At 39.7% G+C, this 21057-nt stretch overlaps 1 protein-coding gene across 1 annotated transcript in view; it reads left to right on the plus strand.

Annotated features, from left to right (window-relative positions):
* Positions 1-20333, plus strand: part of LOC137985190 (platelet-derived growth factor receptor alpha-like) — a 41058-nt gene extending 20725 nt beyond the window's left edge. Inside the window, exons 2-15 of the mRNA XM_068832714.1 lie at positions 782-815; positions 1864-1920; positions 4045-4096; positions 4576-5117; positions 8315-8605; positions 10455-10760; positions 11203-11356; positions 12989-13194; positions 13767-13951; positions 14743-15075; positions 15892-16103; positions 17595-17635; positions 18413-18509; positions 19904-20333. Of these exons, the coding sequence (XP_068688815.1) occupies positions 782-815; positions 1864-1920; positions 4045-4096; positions 4576-5117; positions 8315-8605; positions 10455-10760; positions 11203-11356; positions 12989-13194; positions 13767-13951; positions 14743-15075; positions 15892-16103; positions 17595-17635; positions 18413-18509; positions 19904-20087 (2694 nt within the window). The 3' untranslated portion in view covers positions 20088-20333. The remainder of the gene's footprint in view (positions 1-781; positions 816-1863; positions 1921-4044; positions 4097-4575; positions 5118-8314; positions 8606-10454; positions 10761-11202; positions 11357-12988; positions 13195-13766; positions 13952-14742; positions 15076-15891; positions 16104-17594; positions 17636-18412; positions 18510-19903) is intronic.
* The last annotated feature ends 724 nt before the right edge of the window (positions 20334-21057 follow it).

Raw genomic sequence — 21057 nt, forward strand, 5'->3', positions numbered from 1 at the left:
TCGTTGATCTGGATTTTACCAATCTTTCTTTTTTTTCCCACGAAATTAAAGAAGCAAACAAGCAACAACAGGTGGCAAAAAACGACATGACAATCTGATGAATACCCTCACTTTGAAACAGTGTGACCTCCTACCCCCCCCCCCCCCCTTACCCCCTCCCCTTTGAAAAATCCTGGCTACGTCCCTGAATTGGTCAAACAACACTCATCCTGAGCTACCGCCCCTGGCTTGGCAACCTATCTCGATACCAGTTCTGCAAAATGTTGACATTATTGGCTATCCATTATGGAAAAGATACCAGGCTTAAACGCGCTAGCGGACGACAAGCAGACTGCTCTCTTGTCACAATGTTTAATAAGCTGGGCCGGGTTGTTTAAAGCCCGATTAAGCTAACCCAGCATTAGCCAGAATTTTGATTTGAGTATTCTAACTTTTTGATGAGGTTTTGTGTTCATACTGTTTGTCCTTCAGTTTTGAGCTTGACTAAGCTCAAACTACACAAAACGTAAGCGGTAAAAAACATGTTTATGGAAGAAAAACTAATACCTCGGTTAACTTTTAAACCTGGGTTAGCGCTAGCGCTAGCCGGCTTTCGAACAACCCGGTCCTGATGTTTTTCTTGACTCTTTCGCACCTAAACTAACAAATATATTTGAACCGTCAGACTTAAAATTTTGCATTTGTGAAATGGCAACGAGATGACACCGAAACGTTATGCACTAGCGTTTAAGTTGCTTTTAAATTCAAAATTATTGCGAAAATTTTGTTTTTCTATCTACAGGCTTGCATAATTTCAATCTTTGTGTTGATGTGCGGTAAGTGCGTCCGTTTTACCAAGTAAACCTATAATAAAAGACGAACCTAAATAACAAACGGTTTAGTGTCCAGGAAAAGAATTTGTGGAGTAACTTCTTTCACCACGTTTGAGCTATTACTGGTATACCGTTTTGTCGTTCTCGTTCTCGTTCTCTTTCTCTCTTCTTTCGTTTCTGTTCTTCTGTCATAGGCCGTCCAGGCATCTTGCAACCATAGTAGTAGATTCAAAATTAAAGATCTTGAGATAAGACTCATGCCAAAAATTGCAATTCAGAGCAAAAAAGCAGCACTAAACAAATTTAAAGAAAAACACTTAGCTTTAAGTTTATATCCCTCCAATGCTCGACTTGAATAACTACGTAGCCACCAGTGTGTCCTGAGCACAGCTATATTATGTCAAACCCGGATTGAAATCGGCAAAAAATGCAAGAAAAAAAATATTTTCCGAACCATACGTGAACACGAAAAGCATCGGCTGTCAAGATCTTTTGTTGACGTAGGATTACCGTGTAGTCGCGTCGAGCCACAGAAAGACCGCGAAAAATGAAGCCTCGTTTATGTTCAGGTGTGAGTGTCCGACCTGGCCTGAGCCTGTGATACAATCAACAACCGGCCCCTGGTCAGCAATGACCTAAAAAAAGCAGCTGACCTCGATAAGGTCTAGCTTGAGCTCCATAAGGTTGCTTGAGCTCGATAAGGTCTAGCTTGAGCCCGCGATATGGTCACACGATACTGGTCAGCGGATACCTTGTTTTGACAGGTGTCAATTGACCATAACATTGATGTCCAATATCAAAGATATATGCTGTAAATTAGCTAGAGTGTCAACTGGAGTATTGCCTCCTGGATAAGCCCGTGATATGGTTACGTCATACTGATCACATTGGCATACATGGAGGGGTGGACGGACGTACGGTGACCAAAACCAAATCTTCTCGCATCGATGGGTTACCATATTTTCTTAACTATGGTGCTCTGCGCGCGCGTTAATTCAATGTCTGTACATTATTAAATGATTGTTGTTTTTCTGTTACTGCAATTCTTCAGTGCCTGTGACACCCGCGACGACTCAGCCAACCAAAGCCATCCAGAAACCCGTCACTGGTAAGCTAACTATCTGTTGACTCTTAGATATTCATTATTTCCTGCGTCAAGCAAACCAGGTTTCCAGCTCCGGATGATTGATTTCAGTTCTGGTCGGCGACGTTAATCTCTCGGTCCCGTCACCTTCACATCTCTTTAAGGACTTGTTAAAGAATCCAGGACATTCTTTGATAAGATTAGATCATCGCCATTATCGCCCGGTATTCCCAGAGAAAATGAATGGTCGTGTTCGGCCCCCTTACCCTATCCAAGACCTGACCAAAAATTCGATACCCTGTTTAATATCTTACCCTTAAATCAATACCCTGTTTCAGACCCGCCCTATAATTATTTGGGCTACTTTGGGTCGATGTTAAAGGCATTGTGAAAGTGCCACTGCGACGAAAACATTTGGTTTTCTTTTCGGATTTTTTCAACGTCAATTAAGTCAATATGTTCAAAATAATAAAATGCATTAAAATTTGGAACGATAGAAGCGAGATAAGTCGGGAAATAGCCAGCCAAAAACCGCTAAAAATCTGTCCGCCATTACTCGGACGGCATTGGAGAAGCCTGCGATTATTTTGTGAGCGGTCTTCACGCAAGATTTGGCTCGTGACGTCATACGCGCATCGTTTAGTGGCGTTTGACAAAACGAACAAGTCGATCAAGGAGTAATGTGTATAATATCGGCAAAAAGCAACTCGGCGATCTCTCACATCTCATAGATGGCATGGGAATTTTGAGTGTTGCGCGTATGACGTCAGACCCCAGGTGCTCCAGCTAGACCCAACCCTTTTCCTGGCTCACGGTCATTTGCCGTTCGAGTAATGGCGGACAGCGAAAACCGAAAAACTACGTTACAATAATCATACTTCCCGTGGGAACTTTGAGATAAGAATTGGCATGATACAACTATTTTCAAAATCTAAAGAAAAAAGGACATGCAAAAATTTTCATCGTAGTGGCACTTGAAGGGCTTTTGTTGATGGTCTTATCGATAATGATGAAAACGTAGGTTCTGTGAAAAAGAAACATAGCCAGTTCAAGACCAGAATACAAAACCATACCCTATGTATGACCAAAATAGCCAAAATTGATATTCTATTTCTGACCAAAACGACTAAAAAACCATACCCTTTGGGGCCGCACATACCTATATAGCCCATATAAGGGAGTACCCCTGGGCGTTATCGTCTGATCTAATTTCTCTCTTTCTCCTGGTTTCCGTGAGTTGGGGGATCAGTAGGGCTATAAAGGGAGCCAGAGGTGCCTTTACGAGTCGATATCCAATCTCACCCTCCTTAATTAATGTTAAGCGCCATGATAAAATATTCTCGGTCATACGTGAACTGAGGATAAGTCCAACACTTCAAGCAAAGCCGAATGTTTAAGATTAAGATAGATTCTCGTATTGTCTCTTGTTCATTTCTGATGTACGGAACTCGTTGCAATTAAGACCTTAAGCCAATATTCTTTGAGCACGACCCTCACATGACATATTTACTTCAATTTGTCAGTTGGTCTCGACTCTTCTAACTGAAAAATTTAACCATCAATTAACGAGGCAAAGATACATCCACCGAGCGGTGGGATTTCATGTTGAAAACTGCCTCGGGCTGGAGATGTTCCAGTTTTGAGCCTTTGGACTTTTCACCCTTTAATTATTATATTATGGTAAACAGCGAACGTAAACTGAATCCTTCAAACCAGCTAAAGTTGGCACTTTTGAGCCAATGAACGACAGCACACCATATATAAGATACATTTGCTTTTATTGAGCAAGTATTTGTTCAAATTTGCGTGATTTTATGTAATTCGGTAAAGTGTTATGAAAATCTCATACGTTTTCCAGGTACTCTGCGGTACAAAACGAAAATACATGTACACAATACATTTCATATATTGTAAACTAAGTATAAAAAAGAACCACATTAAAAAAATTAAAAGTATTGATGGGCAGCTCAGCCTCCACATATTTAAGAGTTAAAACAGTATGCCCAATATGGTTTCCAATATGGTTCACTGGTTGCAAATTTGATGAAGAGTCTTTCTGTGGCCATCAGTTACACCCCTTGCTGAGAATTGTCCGTGTAGGTTAAGAATACAGAAGCAATAGAAACAGTTATTTTGCTATTGTTTCAGATATGGAAGTCCTTGGCCATTGGCCGCTGGACGGTCAAGACAAGAATGTAAGGTTGGTGATGATTTTCTCCCGCTAACTGGTCAGGATAATCTGTAATTCACGGAGTTCAAGTCCAGTAACCTCTTGCCACTGGCTGCACTTCCTGGTGGTTTTTTATGGTAATACCAAGTCAGAGAAACTCCTCGGCCAGGCGTGTATAACTAGGCAACTGGCTTACCTCCTGTCAGTTGGGATTACAATCTTGTTGTATTCCCTGCCCTCAGATCCAAGCGTGTCTTTCATCTGCATCAACTGGAACAGAGCCTGACGATCTACAATTGGCCTGTACAGCCTTAGCAGGGGCTTCAACTCAACTACAAACTGAATTATGGCGTAGCGTTCCATTGTCTCCAGTGACAGACGGACGCCAAAAACAACACTTAGTTAGAAATAGTTGTTTCTAACATTTGCTTGCTAAACCCCAGAAGGACTTAGCTAAATCAGTTACCGAGGATAAACAAGTGTTTTCTCTTTCTTTTTTTTTCTTACAGCTTTGATAGCTTGCCACTCTTTGCTGAGGGAAGATGCCCGGGCAGTAAGGCCGCGTTTTTCAACCAAACAAATTCCTTCGCCAGTACACCGATAATAAACCTTAACGATCGGAGTTTCACCATTGCCTGTTGGATTAAGCAAACAGCATGGGTCCCCAATCAGTTGGCAGCGATTTACAGCGACTGGCATCGTCCATGGCAGTTTTTTTTAAGCGTATTAAACCAGAAGATCAGGTTTCAACGCCACCAAAACGGGGGTGAAGTATGGTGGTCCTTAAGGAGTACCATAGTTAGTTTGGACAAATGGACCCACGTGGCTGTCACATGGGATCACGTGAGACATGCTGTGTTTATCTATGCTAACGGTCAAGAAGTTGGGAAGAAATCATACACCCCAGGAGCCTCATTCTTTAAACCCACTGGGAACCTTTACGAGATTGGTAACGACGGTCATACGAGTGACCATCAGTTCCATGGATCTGTGATGGATCTTTATGTCTTTGGCACGGCATTGAAGCTGGATCAAATCAATAAACTAAGAGGTGAGCTTTATGTTACTACCCTTTCTATTAGTTACTGCAAGCCTTCACCTAACTCTTTGTGCAAGAGTGGCGCATAATGCCTCCACATTCGCTCTCCATGGCTCTTGTCTTGCGCCGAGGCTAGAAACATATTACTCTCTCCAGGACTGCCACCCTGCTCTGGACCTCTCCCTTTCTACTGTATGTCGCCACGTTGTTTTTGGCCGACGTCTCTCTCTCTCTCTATTTCCCGTGCGGGCCCATGTCAGGGAGTTGCGGGCAATGAATACGTTCAGGTTTTTTGTTTAAGACAATTTTTCTGTTGGTTTATCATGCACTGAAGTAGTTTTGGTTGAAGAACGAGGTTTCCTTCTGAGAAAATTAAGATCACGCACCGGCTAGCCACTCAAAGCGTCAAACATTCTCAAACCATCATGATATGAAATACGAAATAAGCTTTAAAGTGGTACTATGATCAAAAAATCATTTCCTTTTTTTCTTCAGATTTTGAAAGCGTGTTTGCTTAACACCTAACTGGCAAAATTTTGAGCTTTGAGTTTTATCCAAAGGCTGTTTATTTTGAGTGTAAGTTTTGGATTTTACGGTCCGCCATTACTCACGTTCAAAACTGGCCGATTGGACCTCAGAGGGTTGGATCTAGAGAAAATGACGTCATTTACTCACTAGCTTAAAATTTCAGCGTGTAAACGCAATTTATTACATATGCAAAACACGGGTTGAAAAGTCTGAAAGCCCGAACCTCCCGTGCTGCATATTAATTCGGCCGCGTACACACGAATTGCATTCTTAAACTAGTGAGTCTTTGACGTCATTTTCTCTTCGACCCAGCTCTCTCAAGATTTTAAAGTTAGTAATGGCGGACCAATAAATAAGAAAATTCCAGTTAAAATAAACAGGTGTCCTTTTTAAATAAGAACTTAAAACTTGGGTCAGTTAATGTTTATTTAACATAGTTTTGAAATCCAAAGATAAAAAAGAATTGTTTTTTTTGGTCGTAGTACCACTTTAATATAGAAGGATCCAATAATGATAAATTATTTTGTTCTTGAAAAACCTAAATCTTCATTTAGCCCAGGGCTTTATATTCGTGCGAGTAGTGGCTTATTATCAGAAGATCTTGAAACTTACATTTCAGGAAGGACTACTTTTGACAGTCTGACCGGAGGTTTTTCTGTAATTATTGTTTAAAGTGCCCATAACGTAAAAAAGTTTTACTTTCCTATTTGGAAGTCCATATTAAAAAATTAACTTTGGGGAAAGAATTTTTCAATTCCAATTCACTCCTACTTTTATTTGGTACACCCCTTCCGCTGGTCAGGACTTCACGGGCTCGCTGTGACGTAGCTTCAGGAATGGTTGTTGGCGTGGGTCTTATCTTTTCTTTTCTAATCAACGCCAAGGTATCGCTCAGCGATGGTTTTTGGTATTTTTCAGTAAACAAAAAAATCAATCATGCCTATATTTATCATCAAAGAAAGTGCCTCTGAATCCGGAAGTGAATAAACTGGCGATTTTAAAAAAAGAATTTGAGGCGAGTAGTTGCGGTCTCGACGAGTCAGCCAGCGCTAGCACTGAACCCCAGAACTACACGGAACCCTACGTGGAAGAACCATTAGCAGACGAGGGATGGCCACAAAATTGCAAAAAAGAACAAGAGGATAAGGAAGGTCTCGCGAGGGAATTAAATCAACGCCTATATGTGTGTTCCTGTAATCGAATTTTGTCAGTCTTCAGCGATCTTTTCATTTTGCTGTCCAAACAATACTAGAAGTCATCGTCTTTGAATTGAATCTAGCAAAGTGAAGAAGTTTTATCGGGATCCCAGTTCTTTCTTTTCGCCAAGACAAAATCTACGGCCATTTTGTCCTTTTTTTTGGGCTATTGCGTTTTCCGAGTCGAAAAAGGTATTCACATGTATGCTTTTTCTTTTTTCAGGAGCAGCTGTGTTGTTGCATCGAGCGGTAACGAATCTTTCAGCTATTTTTTCACATCAACTTTCAAATCCTCATGTTCTCTAATCACGTGTTCCTGAATCTACGTCATAACTTGAGGGAAGACTTGAGCGAGTGGTGTGCCAAAATGGCGGGCAATTTGAATGCCATTAGAAAATCGTAGAAAATTCACCTCTCATTCGAATCGAAAAATTCTTTCTCTAAAGTTAATTTTTCGATATGGACTTTCAAATAGGAAAATAAAAATTTTCACGTTATGGGCACTTTAAGGTAGTTCTGTTATTGTGAACACAACGAAGATAGTAACGGGGGGGGGGATCTTTGGGGTAGAATGGGAACCTCCCTTGGAAGAGGCGTGCCCGATTGATAGGTGTACAGCGTTTACTACAGAGAAGTGATGTCACACGGGATAAAAGCGAGAGGCACTCAGTTACTGTGAACAGAAATGCAACCAGTTAGATGCTCCATCTCAACTGTAACAAAGAGTATGAAGTAGCGATTTCCTCACGAATTGGATGTGAGCAAATTAATTTAAGAGAGAGCAAGATATCGAATTTCAAGGTACTATCACAGGTACTATCACACTGTAGTTTGACTATAAATATGGTACTAAGTAATCCATGGGTTGCACTCGCAAATGTACTGCAGATATCATTCACTCAGTGTGATACCACAATATTAATAATGACGTCCCATGCGGCGTCACACAAAAGAGGTAATGTATCAAAATTTGCTGAGAACAATGCCTGGGCAGAAATTTTAATGATATCAAGCATAATGGTGATGGCGGAAGCTTTATTAATAACAATAATTACAGTAAGGGACTTTGTTTTTCAAAAGTAATTTACAGGACTCGAAGTCTAAAATATTCTGTTGTAAATAAAATAAAGTTCCGCATAAAAACTGGGTCTCAAAAATTATCCAAACGAAACGATAAGAAACAGAAGGCTAGTTCTCTACTCTTTAGATGTATCGAAATGTACATCAGAAGGTTCTGAACATAACATTACGACGAAAATGAAATAGAAAAGAAACGCTGCAGCAGAAGGCCTTATGATCGGAAGAAGTAACGGTATGTGTATTATTTTTTTGAAAAAAAATTCAACACATTTTCTTACTCTCGTACGCGTAGGAAATTACTTTCGAAAGGAGTTTTGAAGCTATAAATTTGGCGATTTATTTTCGGAAGGGGAGCTTATGATCGAAATTTTATGACTAACAAGTTTTCTTCAATCATTATTTCAGGCGTTCCTGTCATCGTAAACACGACCGAAGAAGTAACAAGCACGATCGTTGTCGTGGCGTGGGAGCATTCCTGGGCTTGTCCAGTTGACAAATACATTGTGCACTACAGGGAAGTGATATCCCTCGAGGCAAAAAGCAATTGGCACTCGGTTACCGTGAACAGAAATGAAACCAGCTATATGCTACACCTCAACTGCAGAAAAGAGTATGATGTAGCAGTTACCTCGTGGAGTGCTCATAGCGAGAGTAATTTGAGTGATAGTAAGATATGGAACTTCAAGACTGGTCGAGGTAATATTGATAATTAATGTAACTTGAAATAAGAAAGAGAGAAAAGATAGTTTCAATAATGCATTTCAGAGAAGAAATTATTTGCTTCCTCCATTCTCGGACCGAGACATTGATTTAGGCCTGAGCTCGAGCTCTGTCCTGTTGTTTTGGCCACAGGCGAGTCTGTTTCAATTTTGATGAAACTGAATGAAAGTTAAAGGAACTATAAAACGGGAAAATTTGTAAAAAAAAAAAAAAAAAAGGGGGTTAAATAGATAGACCCAGAACGAGAGCACGTCAGGTCCCAATTATCAATTACAAATTCAAAAGTTAATTTTGAATGTGGAATAAATCCTTATTTTTCCTTATTTAATTCAAATCTGCTAATGCCCACTTTCTTGAATCGTCCTTCATACAGCCCGTAAATCATCGAAAGCTGCTCCAAATGTATGTGGAGCCTTCTACTGTAAACCTCTTGAGACTTGATTAGATAATAGGATACCTCAACGAGGTTGTAAGAGAGGATATTGCCAAACAGTATGAAAACTGTAGCATTAAAAAATTTCCCCTCTTAAAGTGGCTAGGTCACGCTATTTTAGGTAATTTTGTTTAATTTTGTTAATTATGAGCTCTAAACGTCAAATTGGCAGAGCAAGAGTCTTTCATTTGCAAAATCACGGCCACATAACAACTGAGAATGATTTTCCAGCTTTGTAAATGACATTTTGATATAGACTGATATAAATTTGAAAAAAGGTGGGCCGACGTTTTTCAAATTCAATCCATTTCAATCCTCTCCAGTTTTGTCCATCCATGTCCCTTCTTGGCTTCCCTGTGTTTTGTTAGAGTTCTTCTATAGTTTTGAACAGTTATTTTGATATTTTAGTTAATTCTATGACCATTCCGCGATCAGTGCTGAAATTGCTTAAAATTGATGCATAAAATGCATATTGCTATTTTTGTTGCTGTTGGCGTTCACTTCAGCACTGCATATATTGATGCTATTAAAAAAACAAGTGAAGCAGTGATGGTGACTACAAGCATCATATAAACTTTTCAAACTTATTTTAAAAAATTCAAAAACAAAGAAAATCACAACCGTGAAGGAGATTTGGATTAGCATAGATTTTGAAAAGATATTTCTCAAACTCAGTTATCATTCATCAAGTCAAAACAAAGAAAATCACAACCATGAAGGAGGTTTAAATACTCGGTCTTAATTAGCATAGATTTTGACGATTTAACTTCTCCGTTTAGCCCTTAGTTTTTCTTAGTCGATTGATAAGGTATATCAAACACCCGAGACAGTCTGGTTCATCGGCTATCTAAACACCTCGAATTTCGTCAAAAATACTCCGCTGCATGTCATATTTTCAACTCTCTTTTCGGTGTTTGGATATCCGGATGAAACACTGTATCTCGTGTTTGATATATTACAAGATGCGTTAATTGGTTAGTCTTTGTAACTTTTCCGATGTTTGTGAGACCATTATCTTCCCGAGGTAGTCTGGGCAGAGCAGCAGGAACGTTTGGCGTCTATCATGACCTGTGATTAACTTGTGTGGGTGGGAGCCAGTCCAGCTCGTCGATGTGGGGCCGTTAGTCAATTGAGGGCTCATCTACCGTTTGATAGATTTTGTTTTTAATCCTAAGTGATGTCCACTCATCCTCTCTACCAAAATTATTGATCAGTTGACACTCTAGTACATGAGTTGTTAACTGTCATAATTTGACACTGCTAAAGAAAAGTGGATGTTTGTGTCACTAATTTCGCTGCAGTACATTCAAGCATCCGTACGTGCTAGAATATTTCTGAGGTGAAGCATTGTTCTCCAGCTGATGCTTTAGATTCTGTTCTTTCTTATTACAGAGGTTCCGTCTATTCCTGTCATCAAAAACAAGGAAACCGAAACACCGAGATGTGATGTGATCCTTACATGGAGCCCTTCTGCAGACAACGGGTGTCCACTGACCATGTATACAGTAAACTACCAACGAATTCAGCCACGAGAAATTGAGGAGCCCTGGTACCAAGTTAACCTCACTGACATTATGACGACCAACTTTACTATATCGTTATCATGTGACACGCTGTACAGGATCGAGATCTCGGCCTGGAATGAACTGGGAGAGAGCGAGAGATCAAGGCCGTGGATAATAAAAACACTTCAGTCAGGTACGTTTTTGAAAATTTCCTCTTGCAATCTGAGCCATAGCGAAGATAACCACCGAGAAGAGCGTGGTGACTAGGCAAAAAAAATGGTGTTGTGCATACTGTGAGAAGTTTCCGTTTCTAGACATTTAAGGTGAGATTAGAGTAGGAATTTTGGTATGGTATTTTAGTTCAGCAAAGGAAAGTTTTACGAAAGAGTTTTTCGGAAAGAAACTGATCCCATGATAGCCTACTACGCAGAGACTCTTTAGCCTCGTAACGCAATCTTGGTCCCCCACGTGGACGAGGAAGATTGTGTGACGAGCCAAAAGGGCGTCTCCGTCCGTAGGAGGCGGGTGCCACGATGGTAGCCGGCATTTCTATCTCTACTGGAATTACGAATATAGGCCGAATGTCTCTACTTTAAATAATATTCACCTTCTTGTTCGCATTGTCAAATCTCCAGAATCTGACGGTGGTAAAGGGCTGTCTGCAACACAGTTATCTGCCTTAATCGGAGGACTTTGCGCCCTACTTATCATCATTTCAATGTTAATATTTGCGCTTCGACGGAAAGCAAAAAGAAGGAGGCGACTTGCTCATAACCTGAGGCCAAGGAGGTAATTCAATGCCATCTTTCTTCTGAATCTCGAATAGACATATTCGAATTTGAGAGTAGCTATAAAGCTAATACCTTCGAGCTAAATAATTAAAATATTAAAATGGTTGAAATTTAAAATACAATATAAAACGTTTACTATTACGATAGATATCAAAGTAGATACTTGACATATTATTGCATAATACAATTGACAAAACTAAAAATGTTACTTTTGAGTTCATTTATCTTGTTACAACTTCTCAAGGCCACTGGGAGGGACTTCCACGGTCAGTTTGCGGCTTAGATACAAAAAAGAGTGACCAGAAGTAATTGTTCTTGGTTTGGGGGGTGACGGGATGTTATTACCCCATAGGTTGTAGTTTACAGAGCGAAGAGGAGGCGGACATGGGGGGGTGGGGGGGGGGGGTGGTTCTGAACACCGCAAAAAAATTAACTAACACAGCATCACCGCAAGAAAAGTCAACGAAACACCGTCACCGCAACACGTATTTTTAGCGCCATGATTAGTTCATCTACACTTTATAAAATTATACTTTTATACCTCAACAATTTTGCTCAAAATAAAAACATCATAACGCTTTTCATTGCGCTTTTCATATGTCGATACTGCTGTTGCCTGTAAAGCATTTTTCTTGCTCTTGTGAAGAAATCTTGCGCGAAGCTAGGAAGCGGACGAAGAAAAAAGAGATGGTCCTTACCCCAGATCCCTCTCTTCTTTTACTTCGCTCACTTTTCTTGGTCTATAAACCCATTGACTGAAGCCCTATGTATTGCTTTCCGGAGCTAGCTGCGTTTGATATCGATAACCGTTTCAAAAAGTAGAAGGTCAAAAAAGTCGCAGGACCCTGGATCGGGTATAGACCAGTATCAGAATGACCTCTAGACGAAGCCGAATAGCAAAAGGAAAAAGATGGTGAACGTGTGTAATTTACGCTTCCTAAGCATAGAAAGCCTTCTTTCTTCCCTGCCGACACGACATCTGAATATATTTTGTGGCCACCTTGTGGCTAAAGCTCTGAATCCGCCACTGTTACGTTTACTCAGTTACATGTGGTCAAGCCTTGCAGGGGTTTCACTAACGTTTTTAGCAGGGGGGGGAGGGGGGTAACTTGTTTTCACAGGCGGGCAAAAGCTTTAGAACTCGGAACTTCCTTAGAAGAAAAACTTTCCTCTAGATGGTCAAACCAGGGGGGGGAAATTATTACCCTTATTGGCACTCAAATTACCCGGTGCCCGTCTCCTAATGACACACTTGAAGCCTGTATTCCGATAAACGCCCATACTAAACAATTAGATTATGAGCTCGACATTTCTGTCACGAGGACGCAGTTCTTTTGACGAGGGTGCAGCCCAAGTCAACTAACATGCAAAGATAGAAATTCAGAGCGAATAATTGTAATCTACCAGTCTTTCAAAACTTTTATCTAAATTCTCTTCAGAGACAATTTAAAAACGCAAAGAAGCGGCCCCCATTGCACACTGCTAGGCTACTCACTGTCCACAATAAAATAGTGTAGCGTAGCCAATCAGAGAACGGCATTCGTGATAGAACGCCAGCAGATTTATTCTAATTTGTGATAGAGGCCAGTAAGAATAAACCACTGAGTCCAGTTTGCTCATTTTCCTTTAGATCAAAATCCACCATTTTTGCTCTCCGTCGGTGGGAAGTTCTACCTGAGCAGGTTGTCTTCAAGGAAGAGATTGGTCGAGGGGCATTTGGCAAGGTGTTTAAAGCCACGTTCAAAGAATCCCCTGGAATTGAAGTATTTTATAAGCCAAGAACACATACTGTTGACTGGAAAGAAGACCGAATTGTAGCTGTTAAAGTTTTGGGAGGTAAGTAGATGATTCTCAAGTCATAGGCGTCTAAACCACCAGTAAAGAATTAAATATGCTAAGCCCCCGGAGGACCTTCCATATAAAAAGGACGGGGGTTGCTCGTCTAACCTTTTTATAAGGGATTGAAAAAGCGGTTTTAGTACCTCTTAGGGTGTTTAGCCTCGAAAGGTCCACAGCGGGAGTTCTTGCGGTCCCATTTAGGGTATTGACCCAAAAAAATGTGACAGGAGAGTATGTGTTGTTTTAGAATTGGTACCTGGGGTGAGAAAACGTTCAAGCCACGCCCCCAAAACAGGATCTTGGTACCTTATAGGGATTATTTTCGAAATTTCCAACGAGCACCCCCTGGTGTCTAAACTACGTTTTTCATGTGTAACATTGATCACCGAAACCAGAGAACAAATAACTTGTTACTTCTTTTGTGAACCTTTGATTGGTTTGTACTGTTTGCCGGCTACTCTGCTAATGGTTGATGAAAGTTTGTTTTATGGTGCGTATGTCCATTTTAACCAGCTGCAACGTCATTGAAAAGTTTTTTTTCAGAACTGATCACGTGATCTTATCTCTAGACACAACAGAAGAGGAATCGAGAAATCAATTTCTTGAGGAAATTGAACTCATGAAGGCGATTGGCTCACACAGGAATATTGTTAGCATGCTGGGCTGTTGCGTTGACTCAGATCCAATATTTCTAGTGTTAGAATATGTGCCATACGGAGATCTATTACACTGGCTGAGGAACAAGAGAATACAGGTAAATTTAATATCACATAAGCAGGGATGGCGCAGTGGCGAGAGCGCTTGCCTCCCAACGATATATGTGGCCAGGGCTCGATACCGGATCGAGTTTGTTTTTGGTTCTCGCCTTTGTCCGAGTACTTCGGTTTTCCTCCCTCCAAAAAAAAAAATTCAAATTCCAATTTGAACAGGATAAAGGACCCGCTGAAAACCAACTAAGCTAATGCGGCTTTCTCCTTTAATGTTGAAACTTAATTACAGGTCTTAGTTGAAAATCGGGTAGAACAGGATAGAACATCGAAAGCATTGATAGAAGCTCTTTCACAAGTTAAAACACCAAACTACTTTAGTGAGTTCCGTCAGTCCCATTTACACACATTCTATTCCAGCACCTTTTGATTCTCGTCGTAAAGCCAGCTTTTGCTTCCTCTAAAACGCCGAGGCTTCGGCGAAAGTCTCAGGGGAAAATTTAGCGACGGGGGCGGGGGGGGGAAGGGGGGGGGTTAATTGGGTGGCTTTGAAGGAGCAAAAAATAAAAATTAAATGAAAAAAAAAATGCATATCATGATATCGTGAGAGAAATAAAGTAAACACTCTGGAGAGGCACCTCATCGTAATTCCTACTTTGTGCCATTGCTATAATTATTACTGATGTAGCAGTTTTCAGTTAGGTTCCAATTATTAATTGCCACATTTTTGGGGGAATGCCCCATTGATTCTGCAACCTCAAGATACCAACCCCCTCTCCTTTTTAATCTTAATCCCTTAGTCTCTTATTAATATCCTTTGATTTTTTCCCTCCGGTAGAAAAGCTATCAAAAGAACTACAGTAACGAGGAAAATCGCTTAAGGTTGGCTGCAATTAAAGTGCAATTTAGTACGGATATGGATAATGAATCAAAGCAACTGCTGACGGGAAACGAGAAAGAAACCATGGATCTTTCCAAGCTTAACGTGGAAGCTGCTGGCAAAGAAAAAGAGGCAGAAGAAATCAAACCGGAAATGAAAGGAGTGGAGAATCACTTAGAAGCTCAACCTGTTCATGTCACTCAAAGTGGTTGCCATGACAATGTGCAACGGGAGGAAGAATTCAACGTAAAGGATCTTCTTAGCTTTGCGTGGCAGATAGCGCGCGGAATGGTAAGTTGCAGAGCTTGGGAACAGCAAACTCCCAAAACATTTGACATGCTAGCCTCGTTCACCTTTGAAAAGCAGTAGAGCCTTCCCAGTATTTCGTTTGTGTTGCGGTATGGTTTTATCCAGTGATTGTTAATAAGTTTTATGTGCTACAGTTTGTAAATTCCTTAACGCGTGCACTCGCTACGCTATGCATCGCACGCGTGTTATTATTTTTGCAAGCACTGATTTAGGACAGAGATAGAAAGATGTAAACAAAATTAGAGGCGGCTTTCAACACACGTCTCTGAAATCCGCTTCTCCCCACATACGAGTCGGGCGTGGTATCTACTACACCATCGGCGCAACTACGCTGGATACGTAGCACCTTACTGACGAGAGCAGATCCAGCGCAGCTAACCCAAGGGACATTTTTCATTCGAGAAATTTGTGTGTTCCATGGCTACTCCCCGAATCAGGGTAAGATGACAGTAGAGATATCAAGTTATTCAAGCCAGGAAAGCCTTTCGTGGCTTCAATAGTTTCTCTACTGATTTAGCACGTTTTCCTTATTATTTATTCCCTGCAAAACCCAACATCTCCAAATTCCTATTCTACCAAGATAGAAGATCCACATGAAAACCAGCTAAGGCTGATGTGGCTTCTTCTCTAAATTTTGTAGTTTTCTTATCTATCTATCTATCTATCTATCTATCTATCTATCTATCTATCTATCTATCTATCTATCTATCTATCTATCTATCTATCTATCTGTCTGTTTGTCTGTCTGTCTGTCTGTCTGTCTATCTATTTATTTATTTATTTATTTATTTCATGCAGAACTTCCTGTCAAGTAACGGATTTGTTCATCGTGATTTAGCAACCCGCAATGTTCTGCTTGGCGAGGACAAAGTAGTAAAAATTTCTGATTTTGGATTGATGCGGCAAACCCATGAGAATGTTTACCACCTAAAGAAAGGCAAAAAGATACCTGTAAAGTGGATGGCGCCTGAAGCACTCTACCACAGTGAATACACCACCAAAAGCGATGTGTAAGTTTTGTTTTAAACTTAAAGAGCTATAGTTAAGGTAACATAACTCTCTGTAAAGTTGGTGCACTAACTTAGAACAAATGCCTCTTTAACACTCTACAACAGTGAATACAGCACCAAAAGCGATGTGTAAGTTTTGTTTTAAACTCAGCGAGCTATAATTAAAGTAACATAACTCTCTGTAAAGTTGGTGCACTAACTTAGAACAAATGCCTCTTTAACACTCTACAACAGTGAATACAGCACCAAAAGAGATGCATAAGTTTCTTTCTTTTAAATTAGAGAGTTATAAAGTAACATAACTTCATGGAAAGTTGGTAGACTAACTTAGGACAAATGCCTCTAAAAGTAGTTGGCTCAGTCACAGTATTTTGGCCACGTACAAAATTACATTTGGAAGAAAACCTAAAAATAGTAGTTTACTAAGACAGAAAAACACTAAAGAGTTAGTAATAAACCAAAAAGGAACAACGATGGTTTAGGATGGAGAAGATTAACACAGATCTGAAAAATTTACCCTAAACTTGTCAAGTTGCGCAAACGTACGACGGACAAAACAGTTCAGCAGCGCAATAAATAATGTATCGGAAAATGCTATTAGAAACTCACAAAAGGTTTTTTTCGATATGGTATGTCTTCCGGACCTACTTGGAATTAGTTGGTCATTCATTTTTCCTTTGTTGATAAATTCATCACTGTACGTAGAGGCTAGCATAAATTCTTCGATGTCAAATACACAAGGCTGTCAAATGTCTCGGGTAAAACGATTACGGACCCCTGAGATCTGTTAAATGGACGGTCTGTTTCACTAAAAAACGTTATTTACGTGGTTTCATCACTATATGAGCTTTACTTAAAATGGTACTATGATCAAAAAATCATTTCCTTTTTTTCTTCAGATTTTGAAAGCGTGTGCGCTTAACACCTAACTGGCAAAATTTTGAGCTTTGAGTTTTATCCAAAGGCTGTTTATTTTGAGTGTAAGTTTTGGATTTTATGGTCCGCCATTACTCACGTTCAAAACTGGCCGATTGGACCTCAGAGGGTTGGATCTAGAGAAAATGACGTCATTTACTCACTAGCTTAAAATTTCAGCGTGTAAACGCAATTTATTATATATACAAAACACGGGTTGAAAAGTCTGAAAGCCCGAAACTCCCGTGCTGCATATTAATTTGGCCACGTACACACGCATTGCATTCTTAAACTAGTGAGTGTTTGACGTCATTTTCTCCTCGACTCAGCTCTCTCAAGATTTTAAAGTTAGTAATGGCGGACCAATAAATAAGAAAATTCCAGCTAAAATAAACAGGTGTCTTTTTAAAATCAGAACTTAAAACTTGGGTGAGTTAGTGTTTAGTTAACATAGTTTTGAAATCCAAAGGAAAAAAACAATTTTTTTTGGTCGTAGTACCACTGTAAAGACGATTTTGTCCAAAATGAATTAAGTAGCAAGAGATATTTTATTATTTAAAACTATTTTTCCCTCAGCTGGTCTTTTGGAATCCTTCTATGGGAGCTTTCCACAATGGGTAAGGAAGAAAATAGCAAAAGTTTTCTACAGTGTTTTATCCAAGTACTCCTCCTCCAATGTAAAAAAATCTGGTATTATTTAATTTAGAATTGAGTATAGAAATTCAACGTGTTATAATTGCTAACTGCAATAATCAAACAAAACAAGAAAACATGCATCTTTCTACCGCTTCTTCCTTGAATAATTATTGCCAGAAAACAAGCTTTATAATTTTCCTTGGACTGATAAAACATTTTTTTTAACAAAAAGAGTCATGACCGAGGCTGAATTGCCTCATACTGGCTTCGGCCCTGCTTAGTTGTTCGATATAGCTAGGTTATCTGGACTGCTTTTCATTTCTACAAAAATTCCGAGACGATTCTTAATTAAATATCATCCTGATTGAGATTGCACCGGAAACAGTCTAGAATTGCTCTTTACAAAAAACAAAAACAAAAAAAGACATGAACACTGTATGTTTTTGGTCTAAAGGCTGGGTATGCGCAGTTTACACCTGTTGGTTTACTTTTATTTATCATGTGGCTGGCTCTGTGAGCAGACAAGATAAACCAAATCCTGCGCCGTGATTGGCTACCCGAGCGGCCGAGACAGCGCTACCTTGCACGCTTGGGATGAACCTGCTGTGTCCCGAATTTCCCCGGAAGTCATATAATAAATTCTTTATTGACCACGCTTATAACTGGATAGTGGCCTCGTTATTTTTGCCAGTTTTGGGCAATGATGTAGCCATCTAGCCATTCATCACACAATTTATCTTGTAAACATCTTATTGCAGGAGGAAATCCTTATCCTGGAATAAACAACAAAGAATTGTACAATCTTCTCAAAACGGGATATCGCATGGAACAACCAAACACATGTTCTGATAAACTGTAAGTAAAACTGATGCTGAACCTATCGATTTAATGAACCCATTGGCTCATATTTCATGAGATAATACTCAAATTCTTCTGAGCAGTTTCTTCGAAACACATTTTGATATACATAGTACTAAAAATAAACGGTCAGCAAAAAGCTACTTTACAGATCAAGTAAGGTAGTTTCTGGCTCCGTGTAATGGACTCCCAGTTTAAATAGTCACTAGTCAGATGACAAGTTCCAAAAGATTTGTTACCAGAATAAGGCAGTCAATTGTGTTGGCGATTTTGTCTCGTCAGGCCAGTTCCACAAGCTTTGCTTCTTATATCAGGCAGCTCGTCATATGCAAACAACAGTCTGAAATCGTAGTGTACATCCTAGTTAAGCAACCCTTTCGAGTGATACTCCGTCATGGTATGCCACGAGAAAGTGTTGCACAACTTTGCATAATTCAAATGATAGGTCGTTACTCCTGCTAAAACTCAAGCAAATTGCCCTTGGTTGAGCAGCTTCATGTAAGCATTTATGCATTCAAAGGTTCTTTAATAGCCCGGGGGGCTTATATGGACTATATAGGCATGTGTTTTTTAGCCGTTTTGGTCATAAATAGGATATCCATTTTGACTATTTTGGTCATAAATAAGGTATGGTTTGCACTCTAGTCTTGATATGTTTTAAGAAGGAGCTATTTTTTCATCATTAAGATAAGACCATCAACAAAAGCCCTTCACAAATTATGTTTATGGCAATTTACCATTAGTCGGAACTAGGGAATTAATTATAAGGCAGGTCTCAAACAGAGTATTGATTTAATTCATATATAGGGTATCAAATTTTTGGTCAGGTCATAAACAGAGTAGGGAAAACCGCAGATTTTGGTCATAAATAGGGTAAGGGTTTTGGGAAGCGGGCCGCAATTTTTCCCCCCGAGTTAATAGCATGGGGGGACCATGATGTTAAAAAACATTCACTAGCCACGGTTGGTATACAATTCACGTGTGGCATGCACGTAATGTAGCGGTATAAGAAACGTTCCTTGAAGCTTATCACACAAGTAAATGCGAGCCTTTGCTACAAGGCAAGACTAGCAATTTTCTTTGCAAGACCAAGATATTTTGCTTTTAATTAAAGTTGCGAGACCAAGACTTCCAATGTTTCAAAATGCGAGTAAGAAACATTCAGGCTCGTTATTAATAAATACGAACAAACAAATTGATACTTCGAGGCTTTCTTAGCCTTGCAAAAAGTCGAAAAAATCGTGGAAAAATCGAGGCTGCGAGAAGGAACATACCCGCTAAAAAAGCGTGAATGCGAGACCCATGAAATTGGACGATTATTTCGCGAGACAAATAGTTCTTAAAGTATCATTCACCATCCCTATCTTAAAACCAAATGCCTTTTTTTTCAGATTTGAGCTGGTTTTAACTTGTTGGAAAGATGAGCCCAGCGAGAGACCGACATTTGAAAGTGCGACAAGATCACTGGAAGAGATGATGCAAGAGGACGCTCCATATTTGGATTTTGAATCACTTGATGAATCACAGGCATACTACTGCAGCGAGAAGCTTTCTGAAGATGACGTCACGGTCTAGGTGTAGAATATATGACGTCACGGTCTAGGTGGGAGATATATGCCTTAGAAGTGAAAAGAAGAAAAACGAAGAGAACTTAGCAAGAGACATTGTAGTGTTGAACAATGACTTTGAGAGTTAAATGACGCTTTTGATAAATAAGAATAGATATTAATAGATGAAATTTACATAGTGCTAACATTATAAAAAATATCCCAGAATTAAACCAAAGCTTATTTTAGAAATATGTGTTATAAAATATAAAAATGCTGTGAAATATAAAAAAAAAAACTATCGACAGTCAAGACAATTGTACGGTTGCTCAATAAGGTATGTCTTCCAATTGGATTAAATAGAGTAATATTTGAACTGTGACCTCGTCACAAAGCACAATGCCTTAACAGTTGGTGTGTTATTGATCGGATTCTGAATCGAAGGCTGCGTTGTGTTCTGTGCCAGGTTATTGTAATGTTATAGCGCCGCTTCCCATTTAAGAGTATATTAATATGGCTGACTGTTAGAAGTAGCAAATTGTTTGAGATCGGCCAGCTACATTCCATAATTCAGAAGAAAGTTATATTGCCCTTTGTTTCGTGATGGAAAATTGACAAACATATAAAGTACCCTACCAGGGTATAGGAACGTTAAATAAGATTAGGCGAAATCACCTGCTATGCTTTTATCGGCTAATCGGCTTACTGTGCTGTTTGGCCTTGCTGGGGAATAGCCTACGACAGACCAGCTACATCTCATTCAAAGAGAAGCAATATCTCGGTTTGCCTAAATTCGATAAGCCGAATTCCCTTACTGGGAAGACTTCCCAGTAATTATGCCATACTCCATTTTATTGGCTGTAATAGCTTGCTGTAATAGTTGTAAATACACTGTGCGCCAAATGCCATAACTAGTGCATCTTTTTCCTAAATCATTTAATGTGATTAGGATTATGATAATTAAGTTTAATTTTCTTGCACGTATACTGTGAACAGAT

The sequence above is a fragment of the Montipora foliosa genome, chromosome 14, assembly GCF_036669935.1.
Source record: "Montipora foliosa isolate CH-2021 chromosome 14, ASM3666993v2, whole genome shotgun sequence".
NCBI lineage: Eukaryota > Metazoa > Cnidaria > Anthozoa > Scleractinia > Acroporidae > Montipora > Montipora foliosa.